At 51.1% G+C, this 13,578-nt stretch overlaps 1 protein-coding gene across 2 annotated transcripts in view; it reads left to right on the top strand.

Annotated features, from left to right (window-relative positions):
* The window catches only part of LOC138304196 (sulfotransferase 1 family member D1-like), a 133,014-nt gene that overhangs the window by 54,765 nt on the left and 64,671 nt on the right, over window positions 1–13,578 (top strand). For both annotated transcript variants that reach the window (XM_069244050.1, XM_069244051.1), the window contains exon 3: window positions 13,137–13,262. In XM_069244050.1, coding sequence (XP_069100151.1) covers window positions 13,137–13,262 — 126 coding nt within the window. The remainder of the gene's footprint in view (window positions 1–13,136; window positions 13,263–13,578) is intronic.

The following is a 13,578-nucleotide window of genomic DNA, read 5'->3' as shown; positions in this document are numbered from 1 at the left end:
TCTCTGGCCATGTACCAATGCTTGCCTGTGCCACCCTGACCCCAATGCCTCAAACTGCACAATCCTCCACACATCCTCTGCGCTCTTTTCCCTTTGCTTTCAACTGCCTTGCATCTGGGTTTCACCCCTTGGGCCTATTGCTTTCTTTCCCCAACTGCTTTTGTGGCTCATTCCTCCATTCCTCTATGAACTGCCTGTGCTTCCCATGTGATACTTAAGCTTCCTTGCTCCCTTTTTAGGAGAATTTGTTAGGTGAATTTATATACCTCTTATACACCCAGTGCTTTAATTGCTGAGAGAGACAAAAAGAAGGGGAGTTGGTTGGAAGAGAGCTGCGCATCATGGGAAAGCCTATCTGAATAGCCATGCTTTCTGGATTTTTCTCAGTCTTAGATAGCTTGGCTCATAGCTAACTACCAGCAAAAGGGAGTTCCACAAAGCTGGGGTAAAGGCAGAAAAGCTTCTGTCTTTTGCTCTCTGGGGCATATTTATGAGAAGGTTGTTTCACATTTGCATCACACAATGTGGTACATGCATGACGCAAACCTCTCAGTCACATTTCTAAGCCACACAGCACCACTTTGCGTGGCACTGAGAGGCTCCATAAAACTGGAGTAAGGCTACACAGTGGAAATCACTGTGTTGCCTTACTCTGCCCAGGCAAGGTCTTTTCACCGGTGTTACCACACAACTCCCATGGTTTTTGACACATTCCCATATTTACCTGGGAATGCGCCACAAAGATACGCCTCCCTAGGAGCAGTGAAACAAGGAGAAATATCTTTATTTATCCGCGTTACTTCCTCTTTCTATGTTTGCTGCATTCTGCAGTATACATAGATAGAGGAATATGCCTCTCAGGATTGTTTTTGTGAAGAAAGGTGTCCCTTCCTGCACAAAAACAATCCTGCATGCAACATAGGCCCCTTGCACCACGGTGTAAGGGTGCCTGCTTTGCACTAGGCTGTCAAAAGGGCGCCAGTGCAGAGGAAAAAGGCAGAAATGTTCTGTATACCTTATACATAGCACATTCCTGCCCTTTCCCAGTGAAGTAGCACAGCAAAATGACTTGCTGCACTGGTATGCCTTTTAATTCTGGGCGACAGAAAAGCAGTTCCCTACTTGTGAATTACTCTATCTGTCACACAAGTGACCTTAAACTGGATTCTCTCTGTAACAGGGAGCCAGTGATCTTTTTTAAGTCAAGGGGTGGTATGATTGCGCCTGAGTAGTTTGGGAATCATCCTCGCAGGTTTGTTTTGGATGACCTTGAGCTTATGAAGGAGAAAGAATGGGCGGCCCAGGTAAATAGAGCTGACGTAATCAAGGCGAGAGACAATGATTGCTGTAATAGTCAACCGAAACGCATTGAAGGACAGTGAGGAGAAAAGTTCTCTTATGATTTTCAATAAGCCTATGTATTTTGCAGTCACTGTGTTGGTTTGAGTGCCCAAAGAAAGTTGGCAATACAAGACTACCCCTTAACTCTTGGCTGACAGCTAAGACAAAGGGGAATGCCTCATTACCATTGGGAAATAACAGGGTGTCCTGAAGTTGAGAACGTTATTGATTACCACAACCTCAGTTTTATCTGGGTTTAGCTTGAGTGAGTTCCTTTGCATCCACTGGCAAATAAAGCTCAGCATAGGTTGAAGTTCCAAGTGGAAGCTATGGGGGCCCTTAAACTGAAATATGAGCTGTGGGTTGTCCCCATAATCATAATTTTTGTATTATGCATTTCATCATAAATAAACAAAAATGGAAGCTACTAGAAGGGTATTGCAGTTTAGATAACTGTCCATACTAATATCAGACTCAGGCCCTCATTACAACCCTGGCGGTCGGTGGTAAAGCGGCGGTAAAACCACCAACGGGCCAGCGGTCAAAAAAATTGAATTCTGACCGTGGTGGAAACCGCCAACATAGACAGCCACTTTAACACTCCGACCGCCACAGCGGTACAAATAGCACGGCGGTCACCGCCAACAGACAGGCAGAAGACAATGTACCGCCCACACTATTATGAAAGGCCAATCTGCCACCTTTTCCGGGGCGGATTCAACGCGAACAAAAACACAGCGGAAACAGGACTTGGAAGGGAAAACACTCACCTCTACACATTCCATGAGGAACCAGGACGCCATGGAGCCTGAACTCCAAATACTCCCTGCGATTGTCTTCCTGCTCCTCTACCAGGAGCACGACCGACGGCGGCGACAACCACAGTGAGTACTGCACCTACGACACAGGGGAGGGGGAGGGAAAAGAGAGTGACACACACACGCAGCACGAAACACCCCCACCCCCACTCTCACCCACAACAACACACACACCAATATATGCTGAAACATTACATTTACACCCCCAACCACCCCGGAAGAACGCAAGGACAAAAGGAAATGAGTTGAACGATTGTAATCATGTAAAATCCATTAATCAAAAATGTATATACACTATAAACAAATATGTACACCAAGAATTAAAGTCCAGGTACTGCACCAATATAGTCCGTGGACCACTGGGCCCAAAATGCATGAGCGAGGCCCAGACAAGATACCCGATCGAAACGGAGAGAACACTGCAGGGGCATCAGATCGAAAAAAAACACAGGCACCTCAGGGAAAAGGGAAGGGGGGGCACCTCAGCCGGATAAGTGCACGACGCCAGCTCCATGAGGGGGCTCCATGCCCATTGATGTATCCTGGGGAGTGCAAAGCCACAGTCTCTCAAGTCTTTCCAGTGGGTGGTTTGCCCACTGCTTTATCCTGGGGAGTGCAAAGCCACAGTCTCTCAAGTCTCTCCTGTGAGTGGTTTGCCCACTACTTTATCCTGGGGAGTGCAAAGCCACAGTCTACCAAGTATTTACAGTGGGTGGTTTGCCCACTGCTTTATCCTGGGGAGTGCAAAGCCACAGTCTCTCAAGTGGATACCAGTCTCCACTGGTTCTGGAGGGGGCTATGTGCCCAGAGTGCATCATCCTGCTAAGGACTGAGGTAGTGGATGTCTTTCTCCACTGGTTCTGGAGGGGGCTTTATGCCCAGAGTGCTTCATCCTGCCAAGGACAGAGATAGTGAATGTGATACTCCACTGGTTCTGGAGGGGGCTTTGTGCCCAGAGTGCTTCATCCTGCCAAGGACTGAGGTAGTGGATGTCTTTCTTCACTGGTTCTGGGGGGGGCTTTGTACCCAGAGTGCTTCATCCTGCCAAGGGCAGAGGGAGTGCATGTCTTTCTCCACTGGTTCTAGAGTGGGCTTTGTGCCCAGAGTGCTTCATCCTGCCAAGGACAGAGGTAGTGGATGTGATACTCCACTGGTTCTGGAGTGGGCTTTGTGCCCAGAGTGCTTCATCCTGCCAAGGACAGAGGTAGTGGATGTGATACTCCACTGGTTCTGGAGTGGGCTTTGTGCCCATAGTGCTTCATCCTGCCAAGGACTGCGGTAGTGGATGTCTTTCTCCAATGGTTCTGGAGGGGGCTTTGTGCCCAGAGTGCTTCATCATGCCAAGGACAGAGGTAGTGAATGTCTTTCTCTACTGGTTCTGGAGCGGGCTTTGTGCCCAGAGTGCTTCATCCTGCCAAGGACAGAGGTAGTGGATGTGACACTCCACTGACGGTGGTGCAAAATGCAAGCTGGCCAGGCCCCTGGAACTGACCACCAGCCTCTTACAAATGACCACTGGGGATGGCAGCCATGTCTGCGGTGGTGCCACTGGCTCAGGATGTGGTGTGGCTGCTGGCGGTGCTGGCGGCGGGCTCAATAGTGGCGATGCTTGCGGCGCTCATTGGGCAGTGGTGCTGGTGGGGGGCTCACTGACCTCGGTGCTGGCGACTGTGTCATGAGCGGTGGTGCTGGTGGGGAGCTCACTGACCTTGGTGCTGGCGGGAGTGTCCTGAGCGGCAGTGCTGGTGGGGGGCTCACTGACCTTGGTGCTGGCGGCGGTGTCCTGAGCGGAGGTGCTGGCGGCGGGGTCCTGAGCGGCGGTGCTGGTGGCGGGCTCACTAACCTTGGTGCTGCTGAAAAGCACAGTGTCTGCGGTGCAGGTGAAGGGCTCAGTATCTTGGGTGCTGGCAGCGGTGCCTGTGGCGGCGGTGCAGGTGGTGGTGCCGGTGGCGGTCTTGTCCGCCGTGCAGGTTGGCAGCGACGTTGACTTGCCTTTCTTTTTCAGGCCCTTCCCCATCTTGGATGGTGGCGCAGCTGTCTTGCCACTCCCAACTGTTGTCCTGGCTGAGCCCTTGGTGGCAGGTGTTTTGGCCTTCTCCATCCGAGATGTGGGCAACTTCTGTTTTGGAGGTGGGGGAATGTCCTTAGCCTCGCTGCTTGGGACACTGGCAGCCCTACTGCTTAGCGCACTCCAGAATCCGGTTACTGCTGGCACCACTGTGCCCGGTGATGTGGTGGCTGAGGTGCTGGGTTGGGATCTGGAAAGGCGGGCCCTAGGGGATGGAAGGGGTGGGGGACGTGAAGGGAAGAGGTCAAGGTTTGACAGGAAAAGTTTTTTAGACACACTGGGACGGGTAGATGGAGGGGGTTTGGGAGTGGAGGAAGAGGTAGTGGTTGTAGGAGGTGTTCGTTTGCTGACTTTGGGTGAAGGTGCATGGGCTGGAGGCTGTCGTGAGGTGGATGGCTGGTGGGTGGGTGTGTGACTGTGTTTGTGTAATTTGGTAGGAGGGCTCACAGACACACTGGTAGAGGACACAGGGGATGTGTGAATGGTAGTGGGGGTGGTGATTGCACGTGAGCGATGTGTGGTGATGGGTGTGCTGGTGATGGAGGTAGTGGCTGAGGATGTAGTGCATGCAGGTGTGAATAGAGACATGACAGGGAGGAAGGAGGGAGACGTGGAGGAGGGGGACACAGTAGAGGCAGTGGATGTTGGTATGTGTGCATGGGTATGATGCTTGTGTGAGTGCCTGTGGGTTGTGTGGTACTTATGTTTGCCAGAGCTACCCTTATGTGTTGAGGTGTGTGCATGCTGGTCTGATGGCGTGCTTGGGATAGGCTGAGGTACAGGGGATTGGGTCTGGGTGGAGGAAGTTGGAGGGGGGAGGTTGGACACAGGGACAATGGCTGCCATTAGTGCTGAGGCTAGAGTCTGAAATGCTCTCTGTTGGGCTGCCTGACCAGAATGAATGCCCTCCAGGTATGCATTTGTCTGTTGCAACTGCCTCTCTACACCCTGGATGGCATTCAGAATGGTAGACTGCCCAACAGTGAGGGATCTCAGGAGGTCAATGGCCTCCTCACTGAGGGCTGCAGGGCTGCAGGGCTGACTGGGGCAGGGGCTGAGGTGCCTGGGGCGAAGGAGATGCCCACCCTCCTGGGTGAGCGGCCACGGGACACATGCTGAGGGGCTGCTGGGAGGGCGCTGCTGGTAGGGGGGGTGGCGGCTGTACCTGTTGATGCGGGGGCACAGAGGGGCCTGCCACTGCAAGGGAGCTCCCATCAAAGGAGGAGTCGGTGTCGCTGGTCTCTGCTCCAGTCCCCGCCGTGGAGCTGCCCTCGCCCTGCGTCCCACTGGTGAATTCTGACTCCGTAGTGTCGCCCTCCAGGGCCATGTGGGATGCAGCTCCCTCCTGCTCCGGTGACACAGCTCCTCCGGCTGATGATGCTAAGGCACACAAGAACAGGGAGACCACGAAAAGGGGGGGAAAGAAAGTAGAAAAACATGTTCAGTACATGCAATACTGCTACTGTTGGCGGACACTACAGACACAGCAGCCCTCTGAACTATGCCATGCACTTAGAGTTCCCTAATTCCTCACAGGGACATGGGGTACATGGCCTATGCCTGATTGCTGCACACATGGAAGTCACAGGAGCCTGACTAGGTGTAGATGGCTCTTACTACTGGTGGGGTTGGGGTGCCACTTAGCCTGCCTCACAAAGGGTCCTTCCCTACAAGGCTCGCCCTAGCCTAGGGGCACTCACAGCCCACCTACCACAGCCAGACACCTCCAATGCGTGCAGAGTCAGATGGATGTGACTGTACTCACCCCCTTGTGGCTGCTGTGATGACCTCAAGTGCCCATCCAACTCCGGATACGCCACCACCAGGATCCGGAACATCAGGGGGGTCATGGTGCGACGGGCACCTCTCCCACGCTGGGAGGCCATCCCCAGCTGGGCCTCCGCCGTCTTCTTGCTCCAGCAACGAATGTCCTCCCATCTTATACAGCAGTGGGTGCTCCGTCTGTGATGGACCCCCAGGGCCCAGACGTCCTTGACGATGGCACGCCAAATATCCTTCTTCTGGTGGGCGCTGACCTACAGGAATAGTACAGGGGAAAGGTACAACATTATTCTTATGGACCATCACAGTCATTGGCCCACGTTCCCATCCTTGCCCTGACGCACATACACTCACCTTCGGATCATGCACGCCTCATTCCCCCCCATCTACCATCCACACCACTCCAAATAGGCATTGCCCATACAGTATGCTCACAGTGTACTCACCTGTTTGTCTGGAGGACCGTAGAGTAGCGTGTACTGGGGGAGGACCAAATCCACTAGTTTCTCTAACTACTTCGATGTGAAGGCAGGGGCCCTTTCCCCAGACACATGAGCCATCGTTGCTTCCAGACTGAGGTCACAGCAGCACTTGCAGTGTAGGTCCTCTCCTGTTGAAGATCAGGTATCAAGTGAGTGAACAGAGAGAAAATGGCAGTCACGTCCGCGCCGGCGTACATTGTCATTGGCTCTTGGGACCCATAGGGTCCAATGTTAACCAATGCAGGATTGCGCTGCGGTCTTCGACCGCCAACCGCGACGGTGTACAACGCCAGCGCAGATACCTCATATCCCCTTGTCCCAAATTACAGGTCAGGCAGCTGCCATTTCAGGGGGCCACATGGCATTATTTTAAAATGCATCACACATATCTAGGCCTTGAATAAACACCAAGACAGGCACATAGCGGATTGACAAATGTGTGCAATAAAGTTGTTGTTTTAGTACCTCAGTGTTGGCTGACCCGCTAGTCGCTGTCCTCATCCATAGGGCACGTCCGCTGGGGCAGGTGAGGAGATAGCGGCATCCTCCGGTGTACAGACCGCTGGTGGACCTGTCGACAATGGAAGAGCGACATGTAATAGTCACCTACAGACTTGATCGTGCCACAATCCAGGAACTGTGTGCCCAGTTGGAGCCAGACCTGATGTCAGCTATCCGCCATCCCACAGGAATCCCCCCTCTAGTGCAGGACCTGTGAGTACTCCATTTCCCGGCAAGTGGGTCTTTTCAAACAACAGTGGCTATAGCATCAGGGATGTCCCAGCCTATGTTCTCAAATGTGTTGTCCAGAGTGTTGTCTGCCCTGCTGAAACACATGCGCAGCTACATCGTTTTCCCTCAGGTGGAGGATTTGCCTACAGTGAAAGGTGACTTCTATGCCCTGGGACATATCCCCAACATCATAGGTGCCATTGATGGGACACATGTGGCCTTGGTACCCCCTGCAGGAGTGAAGAGGTGTACAGAAACCTGAAGAGCTACCATTTGATGAATGTGCAGATGGTGTGTTTGGCCGACCAGTACATCTCCCATGTGAATGCCAAATTTCCTGGCTCAGTGCATGACGCTTACATTCTGAGGAATAGCAGCATCCCTTATGTGATGGGGCAACTCCAGAGGCACCGTGTGTGGCTATTAGGTGAGGACAAGGACCCTATACAGTGTGAATAGTTGTCTGGGTATGGGGTTGTACCTACGGGCTAGTGTGTGTCTAACAGTTGTCCCTCGACATTTGCAGGTGACTCTGGCTACCCCAACCTGTCATGGCTACTGACCCCAGTGATGAATCCCTAGACAAGTGCAGAGGAACGCTACAATGAGGCACATGGGCGAACTAGGAGGGTTATAGAGAGGACCTTCGGCCTCCTGAAGGCCAGGTTCCGGTGCCTCCCTATACTACTCACCAAAGAAGGTGTGCCAGATCATCGTGGCCTGCTGTATGCTGCACAACTTGGCTTTGCGACGACAGGTGCCTTTTCTGCAGGAGGATGGTCCAGAAGGAGGTCTTGTGGCAGCTGTTGAGCCTGTGGACAGTGAAGAAGAGGAGGCAGAAGAAGAAGACATAGACAACAGAAACACCATGATCCAGCAATACTTCCAGTGAGACACAGGTAAGAAGACATCACTGCCTCCTACATCTGATAAAATTGTTAGACCTATCATCTGTCTGTCACATTCACCCAGTGTATGGACCCTAATTTGTCACTTTCCCTTTCGATTTCACAGATATGGGTCTCACTGTGTGACCTCTGCTATGCTACCTCATGGACTAGAGCTATGTGACATAGGTATGTTGACAATAGAATGTACATTGCTATTTCCCTCAGTTATTGCAAATACACATTTGTGAAAGCACATACTGACTCCAGATTGTTTTGTGATTCAAGGGTGTTTATTTAAGTACTAAATAGTGGAGGGGGTTGTAAAATGGTCAGGGATAATGGTGGAGGAATGTCCATGGCAGAGTCCAGTTATTTGGCTCACGTGCATTGTCCAAAGGGGCATAGGAAGTGGAACTAGGGCAGTTTAAGGATGGACAGGGTGACAAAGTGGGACAGAAGGATGACCTTCAGGGTGGTCTCATTTCTTGGCGGGGTCTTGGCATTGTTATCTGTCTTTGTCCTAGTTCTCAGGGACCGCTTGCGGGGTGGTTTTCCATCTGTGGGGGGTGGGGTGCTGGTGTCGTGATCCTGTGGCGGTGCCTCCTGTCCACTAACGCTGGCGGAGGTGGTGGGCAGTTTATCGTCCAGGCTAGTGTCAGGGGCCCCTTGTTGTGCCACAGTGTCCCTCCTGGTGTTCAGGAGGTCCTTCAGCACCCCTACAATGGTGCCCAGGGTGGTGTTGATGGACTTGAGTTCCTCCCTGAACCGCAAATACTGTTCCTCCTGAAGCCGCTGGGTCTCCTGAAACTTGGCCAGTACTGTTGCCATCGTCTCATGGGAATGATGGTATACTCCCATGATGATGGAGAGGGCCTCGTGGAGAGTGGGTTCCCTAGGCCTGTCCTCCCCCTGTCGCACAGCAGACCTCCCAGTTCCCCTGCTTTCTTGAGCCTCTGTCCCCTGAACTGTGTGCCCACTGCCACTGCCCCCAGGTCCCTGCTGCTCTTGGGGTGGTGGGTTAGCCTGGGTTCCCTGTTGTGGTGGACACACTGCTGCTTGACGTGTCCTGGGGACAGAGGTATGGGCTCGCTGGGTGGGTGTTGTGCTGGTGTTTCCTGAGGGGGGAGGCTCTGTAGTGGCCTGTGACTGTGTGATGGGAACCGACTGTCCCTAGGTCCCAGATGGGCTGGGCTGGTCATCTAGATCCAGTTGGAAAGAGCCACTGTCATCACTGTGGGCCTCTTCTGTGGGGGGAGTGGACATGTCTGGAACCTCCTGTCCACTGACATTGGGTATGGGTCCTGCAGGGGTGTAAAGGCATGATTATTGCATCTGTGTGTGCCATGGTGTGCAATGGGTGGGTGGCCCTGTACCCCAGTGCTTACATTCTTGTGTAGGACCTTGTGTGATAATTATTTAGGGGTGTCTGTGGGGATGTGTAGTGGACATGCATTGGTGATGGGTGTCCATGCTTTGTTGTTGCATGCAGGGCTTGGTGTTGGGATGTGTAGTTTGTGATAGTGGGACATATGTGAGGAGTTGGAGTGATCGGGTGAGGGCGACGGTGGGGGTATGTGATAGCATACAGGTAGGGTGGGGGATGAAGTAGTGAAAGATTTGACTTACCAGAGTCCATTCCTACAGCTACTCCTGCGAGGCCCTCAGGATACAGTAAAGCCAAGATCTGCTCCTCCCATGTTGTTAGTTGTGGGGGAGGAGTTGGGGGTCCGCCGCCAGTCCTCTGAACCGCAATGTGGTGTCTTGAGACCACGGAACGCACCTTCCCCCGTAGGTCGTTCCACCTCTTCCTGATGTCATCCCGTGTTCTTGGGTGCTGTCCCACTGCGTTGACCCTGTCCACGATTCTGCGCCATAGCTCCATCTTCCTAGCTATGGAGGTGTGCTGCACCTGTGATCCGAATAGCTGTGGCTCTACCCGTATTGTTTCCTCCACCATGACCCTGAGCTCCTCCTCAGAAAACCTGAGGTGTCTTTGCGGTGCCATGGGGTGGTATGCGTGATGTGTGAGGTGATGTGTGTTGTGATGTGTGGGGTGATGTTTAGGGGTGTGTGGTGTTTTGTGCGTGGATGTGTATGAGTGATGGTGTTGTGTGCCTCTGTCTGTTGAAGTGGTCTTTGCTTTGCTGTCTCTCTGCTTCTTCCAAATTTTTCATTGTAAGGGTTTGTGGGTAATGTGGGTGTGTGTTTTATATTTTATTGGGTGTGTGGGAGTGGTGTGTGTATGTGTATCAGGTGTGTGTATTTTGATTTGTCTAATGTGGTTGTGTTTTGTAAGTGTGTGTGTATTTTGAGCATGGCGGTGTGTGCCGCCAATGGAATACCGTAGTTGAAAGACCGTCACATAGATTCGTGGGTCGTGATAGTGTGGGCGTATTCCTGTTGGCGTGACGGTCGAGGTTTTGTTATCGCCAGTTTATCACTGACCTTTGGTGTGGCGGACTTGTGTGGGTGTCTAGATTTTGGCAGATTCTGAGCCGTGGGTCGTAATAGCTGTGGCGGGATTCCGCAGCCGCGGCGGTGTGTTGATGGTCTTCTGCATTTACCGCCAATGTTGTAATGAGGGCCTCAGTGTTACTACTCTAAAGTGACTCAGACCCAGTAAAAAGAGCTACTTGCTCATCGCAATACATCTAGCACTTCTTTCTGGACACTCTAGCCTAGTGGCCTGCTCCTCTTTTTCCACTGTGATGCTCTTTTATAGTGATATTATCTGGATGTTCTGCTATTTGAGTTCTCTGGCCTTGACATTGTTCACTTGAATGGGATCCATATCACTGGTTGCGGTGATGAGCTCTGACAGGCCCTCAGACCTCTTGCATGGTTCTGGTTAGACTCCTAGGGGCTTTTTGGAAAAAAGGTATTTTGTCTACTACGTGTATTTTCTTATATCTTCCCTCTGAAAATGTGTCTATATGTGTGGTTGGTCTGTGGGATTCCGGTTGGGCCTTGGACTGAATTGCGCTCACCTGTTCTAGGCAGTCAAAACACCCCCAATATATTTTCTAGCCAGTCATCTTCTATGGTCATGTGTTGCCTTAGCAGTGGCGGTTTCTGTGATTGGGCGTCGGGGATCCGCCCCCTTTATATTCACAGTTTTCAAAAGCAATCGTTCCAATGTTATATGTTTTTAATTTAAAGAAAAAAACTCTTGTAACTTTAAAGAACGGGGAGCAGTGTCTGCCCCACTCCCCGACACCAGTGTTGTAGTTTCTGTGTTTAATGACAATGCAGACACGTGACTGACACTTTAACTGATCTCCCAGCAGGCCCACAGTCTAAGTATTTGTTTGGGCTGACAGTCTCACAGCCCTGAGGGCTGTGATGTCATCAGCTTGGCAAAGACCTAGCATCAAGGCCCAGTCTCCACCCACTGATGACGTAGAGGTAAAGTTAGCCCTGGGCACTTTTAATGCAAGCCCTGTTGGGCTTATCCTCCACGTCAATCAGAGAGCAGAGAGTAATGTCACCCCACCCTTTCCTAACTTGTTACAGGGTGTGGGTGGGACCCCAACCTGTGACAAGTCGGGAAAGGGTGTGGCAGGTGGGAAGCCATGAAATCGAGAATGCGCACACTCGACTTGAGTGGTGTCTGAGACTGCCAGTGCTGTCAGGCTTGAGTAGGTGACACCATTTTAGTAACAGTGCATGCTGTGTGTCTGTTGCGATAGATCCATGATTCAGATACAGTGCCGCATTGACATATGTAAAGGAGTCAGGCCAGCATTTGGCAGTTCACCAGGTAAGGGCCATAAAAAAGATATTAATAGCTGCAGGGCCCAGGGTTCACTTGCGTAGCTGTAATTGGGCCATTGTATGTCGGGGTGTACTGCAGCAGCAGGCCTTGGGGCCAGGGGAGCATTTTGCCTCAGGAGTTGAGTATGAATATCAAACATGACTCGAGCCACTTAACATACTTTGCACTGTCTGCTCACTCACGGACATATGTCCGTCCTTTCATAACCCTTGGCATCTGGCATGATTTATTAATATGCTTACAGGCAGAGGGCAGAGGCATGTAAAATGATTGGGGCCCTGTAAGCAATGGCATATTATGGGCAAGTCCATTCTTCAAAAGGACTGTGCATTCTCTGTTGAAATTCGGTACTATTTTATAACATTTCTTCTCTTGACAGCTGCACACATCGATACAGAAGGAAATCAGGCTTTCCTAACTAGCCAGGCTTACGAAACGTATTCCTCAGGGTCCCTTTGCTGCGCGCGCTCTGGTGCCCGGTGTCTGGCAGTGTGTGTGCCTGATGCTCTCTCATACCTGGTGTACAGCAGTGGCAGAGCTCCGGGATCTCTCATAGCAAGTGGCTGACCCTTGCTTGTGACCAGTATGACAAAGATGTGGCCAGTAACCTCGCATGCCCATGGCCAACCAGCTGTGACTAGTAGGTCTCATTTCTTGTGTTTAAGGGTGGTTGTCCCTAAATATCTCTGGTGTTTCTCAAGTGTCTCACAGAGGCTGTGCACAGCTTCAGCTCTCGCATAACGTGCTCAAACCTGCAGCTTTTTGTTCCTTTTATTTTAAAAATGGAGCTGGAAAATGCAGCTTTTTACCCCATTTATGTTAAATTGGACTTGCACAAGAAATGGCGACTAGGCTCCCAAAAAAATGCTGTACCACACTGCCCTCTCTCCCCCACCCCTCGGACCAAGCCCAGCCCCACCAATGACAAACCTCACCAGCCACCACTGTGCCTTAGAGCTCTGCACTGCTCGAACCTGAACATGGGTTTTCAGAAAATCGCATTGTCAAATGCGTCCAACCAGAGGGACAATTGAAACGTCTTGTGACGAGTCTCCCTGTTACTCGGAGCACTCACAAAAAGGCCTCGGTATCATCAGGGGTTCGTACATACATCTATTTATCTCTGACACAACCTCATTCAGTCAGCTAAGGCCTGACTTTCCTCTCACGTTATGACTGGAGTCAAAGGCATTTGACCATATCAGGAAATGCTGTAAATGGTTTTATTTTGTATTTCTAACCTTTCAGGCACTACATGGACCAGTGAAATAGTGGATTTAATTCTCAACAACGGCGATGTGGAGAAAACCAAACGAGACGCGATTTACATCAGAGTTCCATTCCTGGAGTTTGCAGTCCCAGGTTTGCCATCAGGTAATCCCACAAACAAACGCTCCGTCACACGCTTCTTTATGAAACCCCAACATTCACTCCTTATGTTGTTTGTGACTGAGCCTATGAGTGTCCCATGAATCTCAGTATGAACGTCTGTTGGGATCCTGAAAACGGAACACTTTTTGCTAAAATATGTGCATTCTTGTAATTTGTTCTGCACATGTTCCTAAAGAGTTCTGCGCACGTTTCAAACATGTTTTAATTGATAATGCTCGTTTTTTTAATAAAGATTTTCTCATTTTTGTAAATAATTATGCATACTTTTCTTGTTCAGTCCATCTACAAACATATTTAA

This window comes from Pleurodeles waltl, chromosome 7, assembly GCF_031143425.1.
Source record: "Pleurodeles waltl isolate 20211129_DDA chromosome 7, aPleWal1.hap1.20221129, whole genome shotgun sequence".
NCBI lineage: Eukaryota > Metazoa > Chordata > Amphibia > Caudata > Salamandridae > Pleurodeles > Pleurodeles waltl.
Note: the sequence above shows the minus strand (reverse complement) of the source record. Positions and strands in the feature narration are given on the sequence as shown.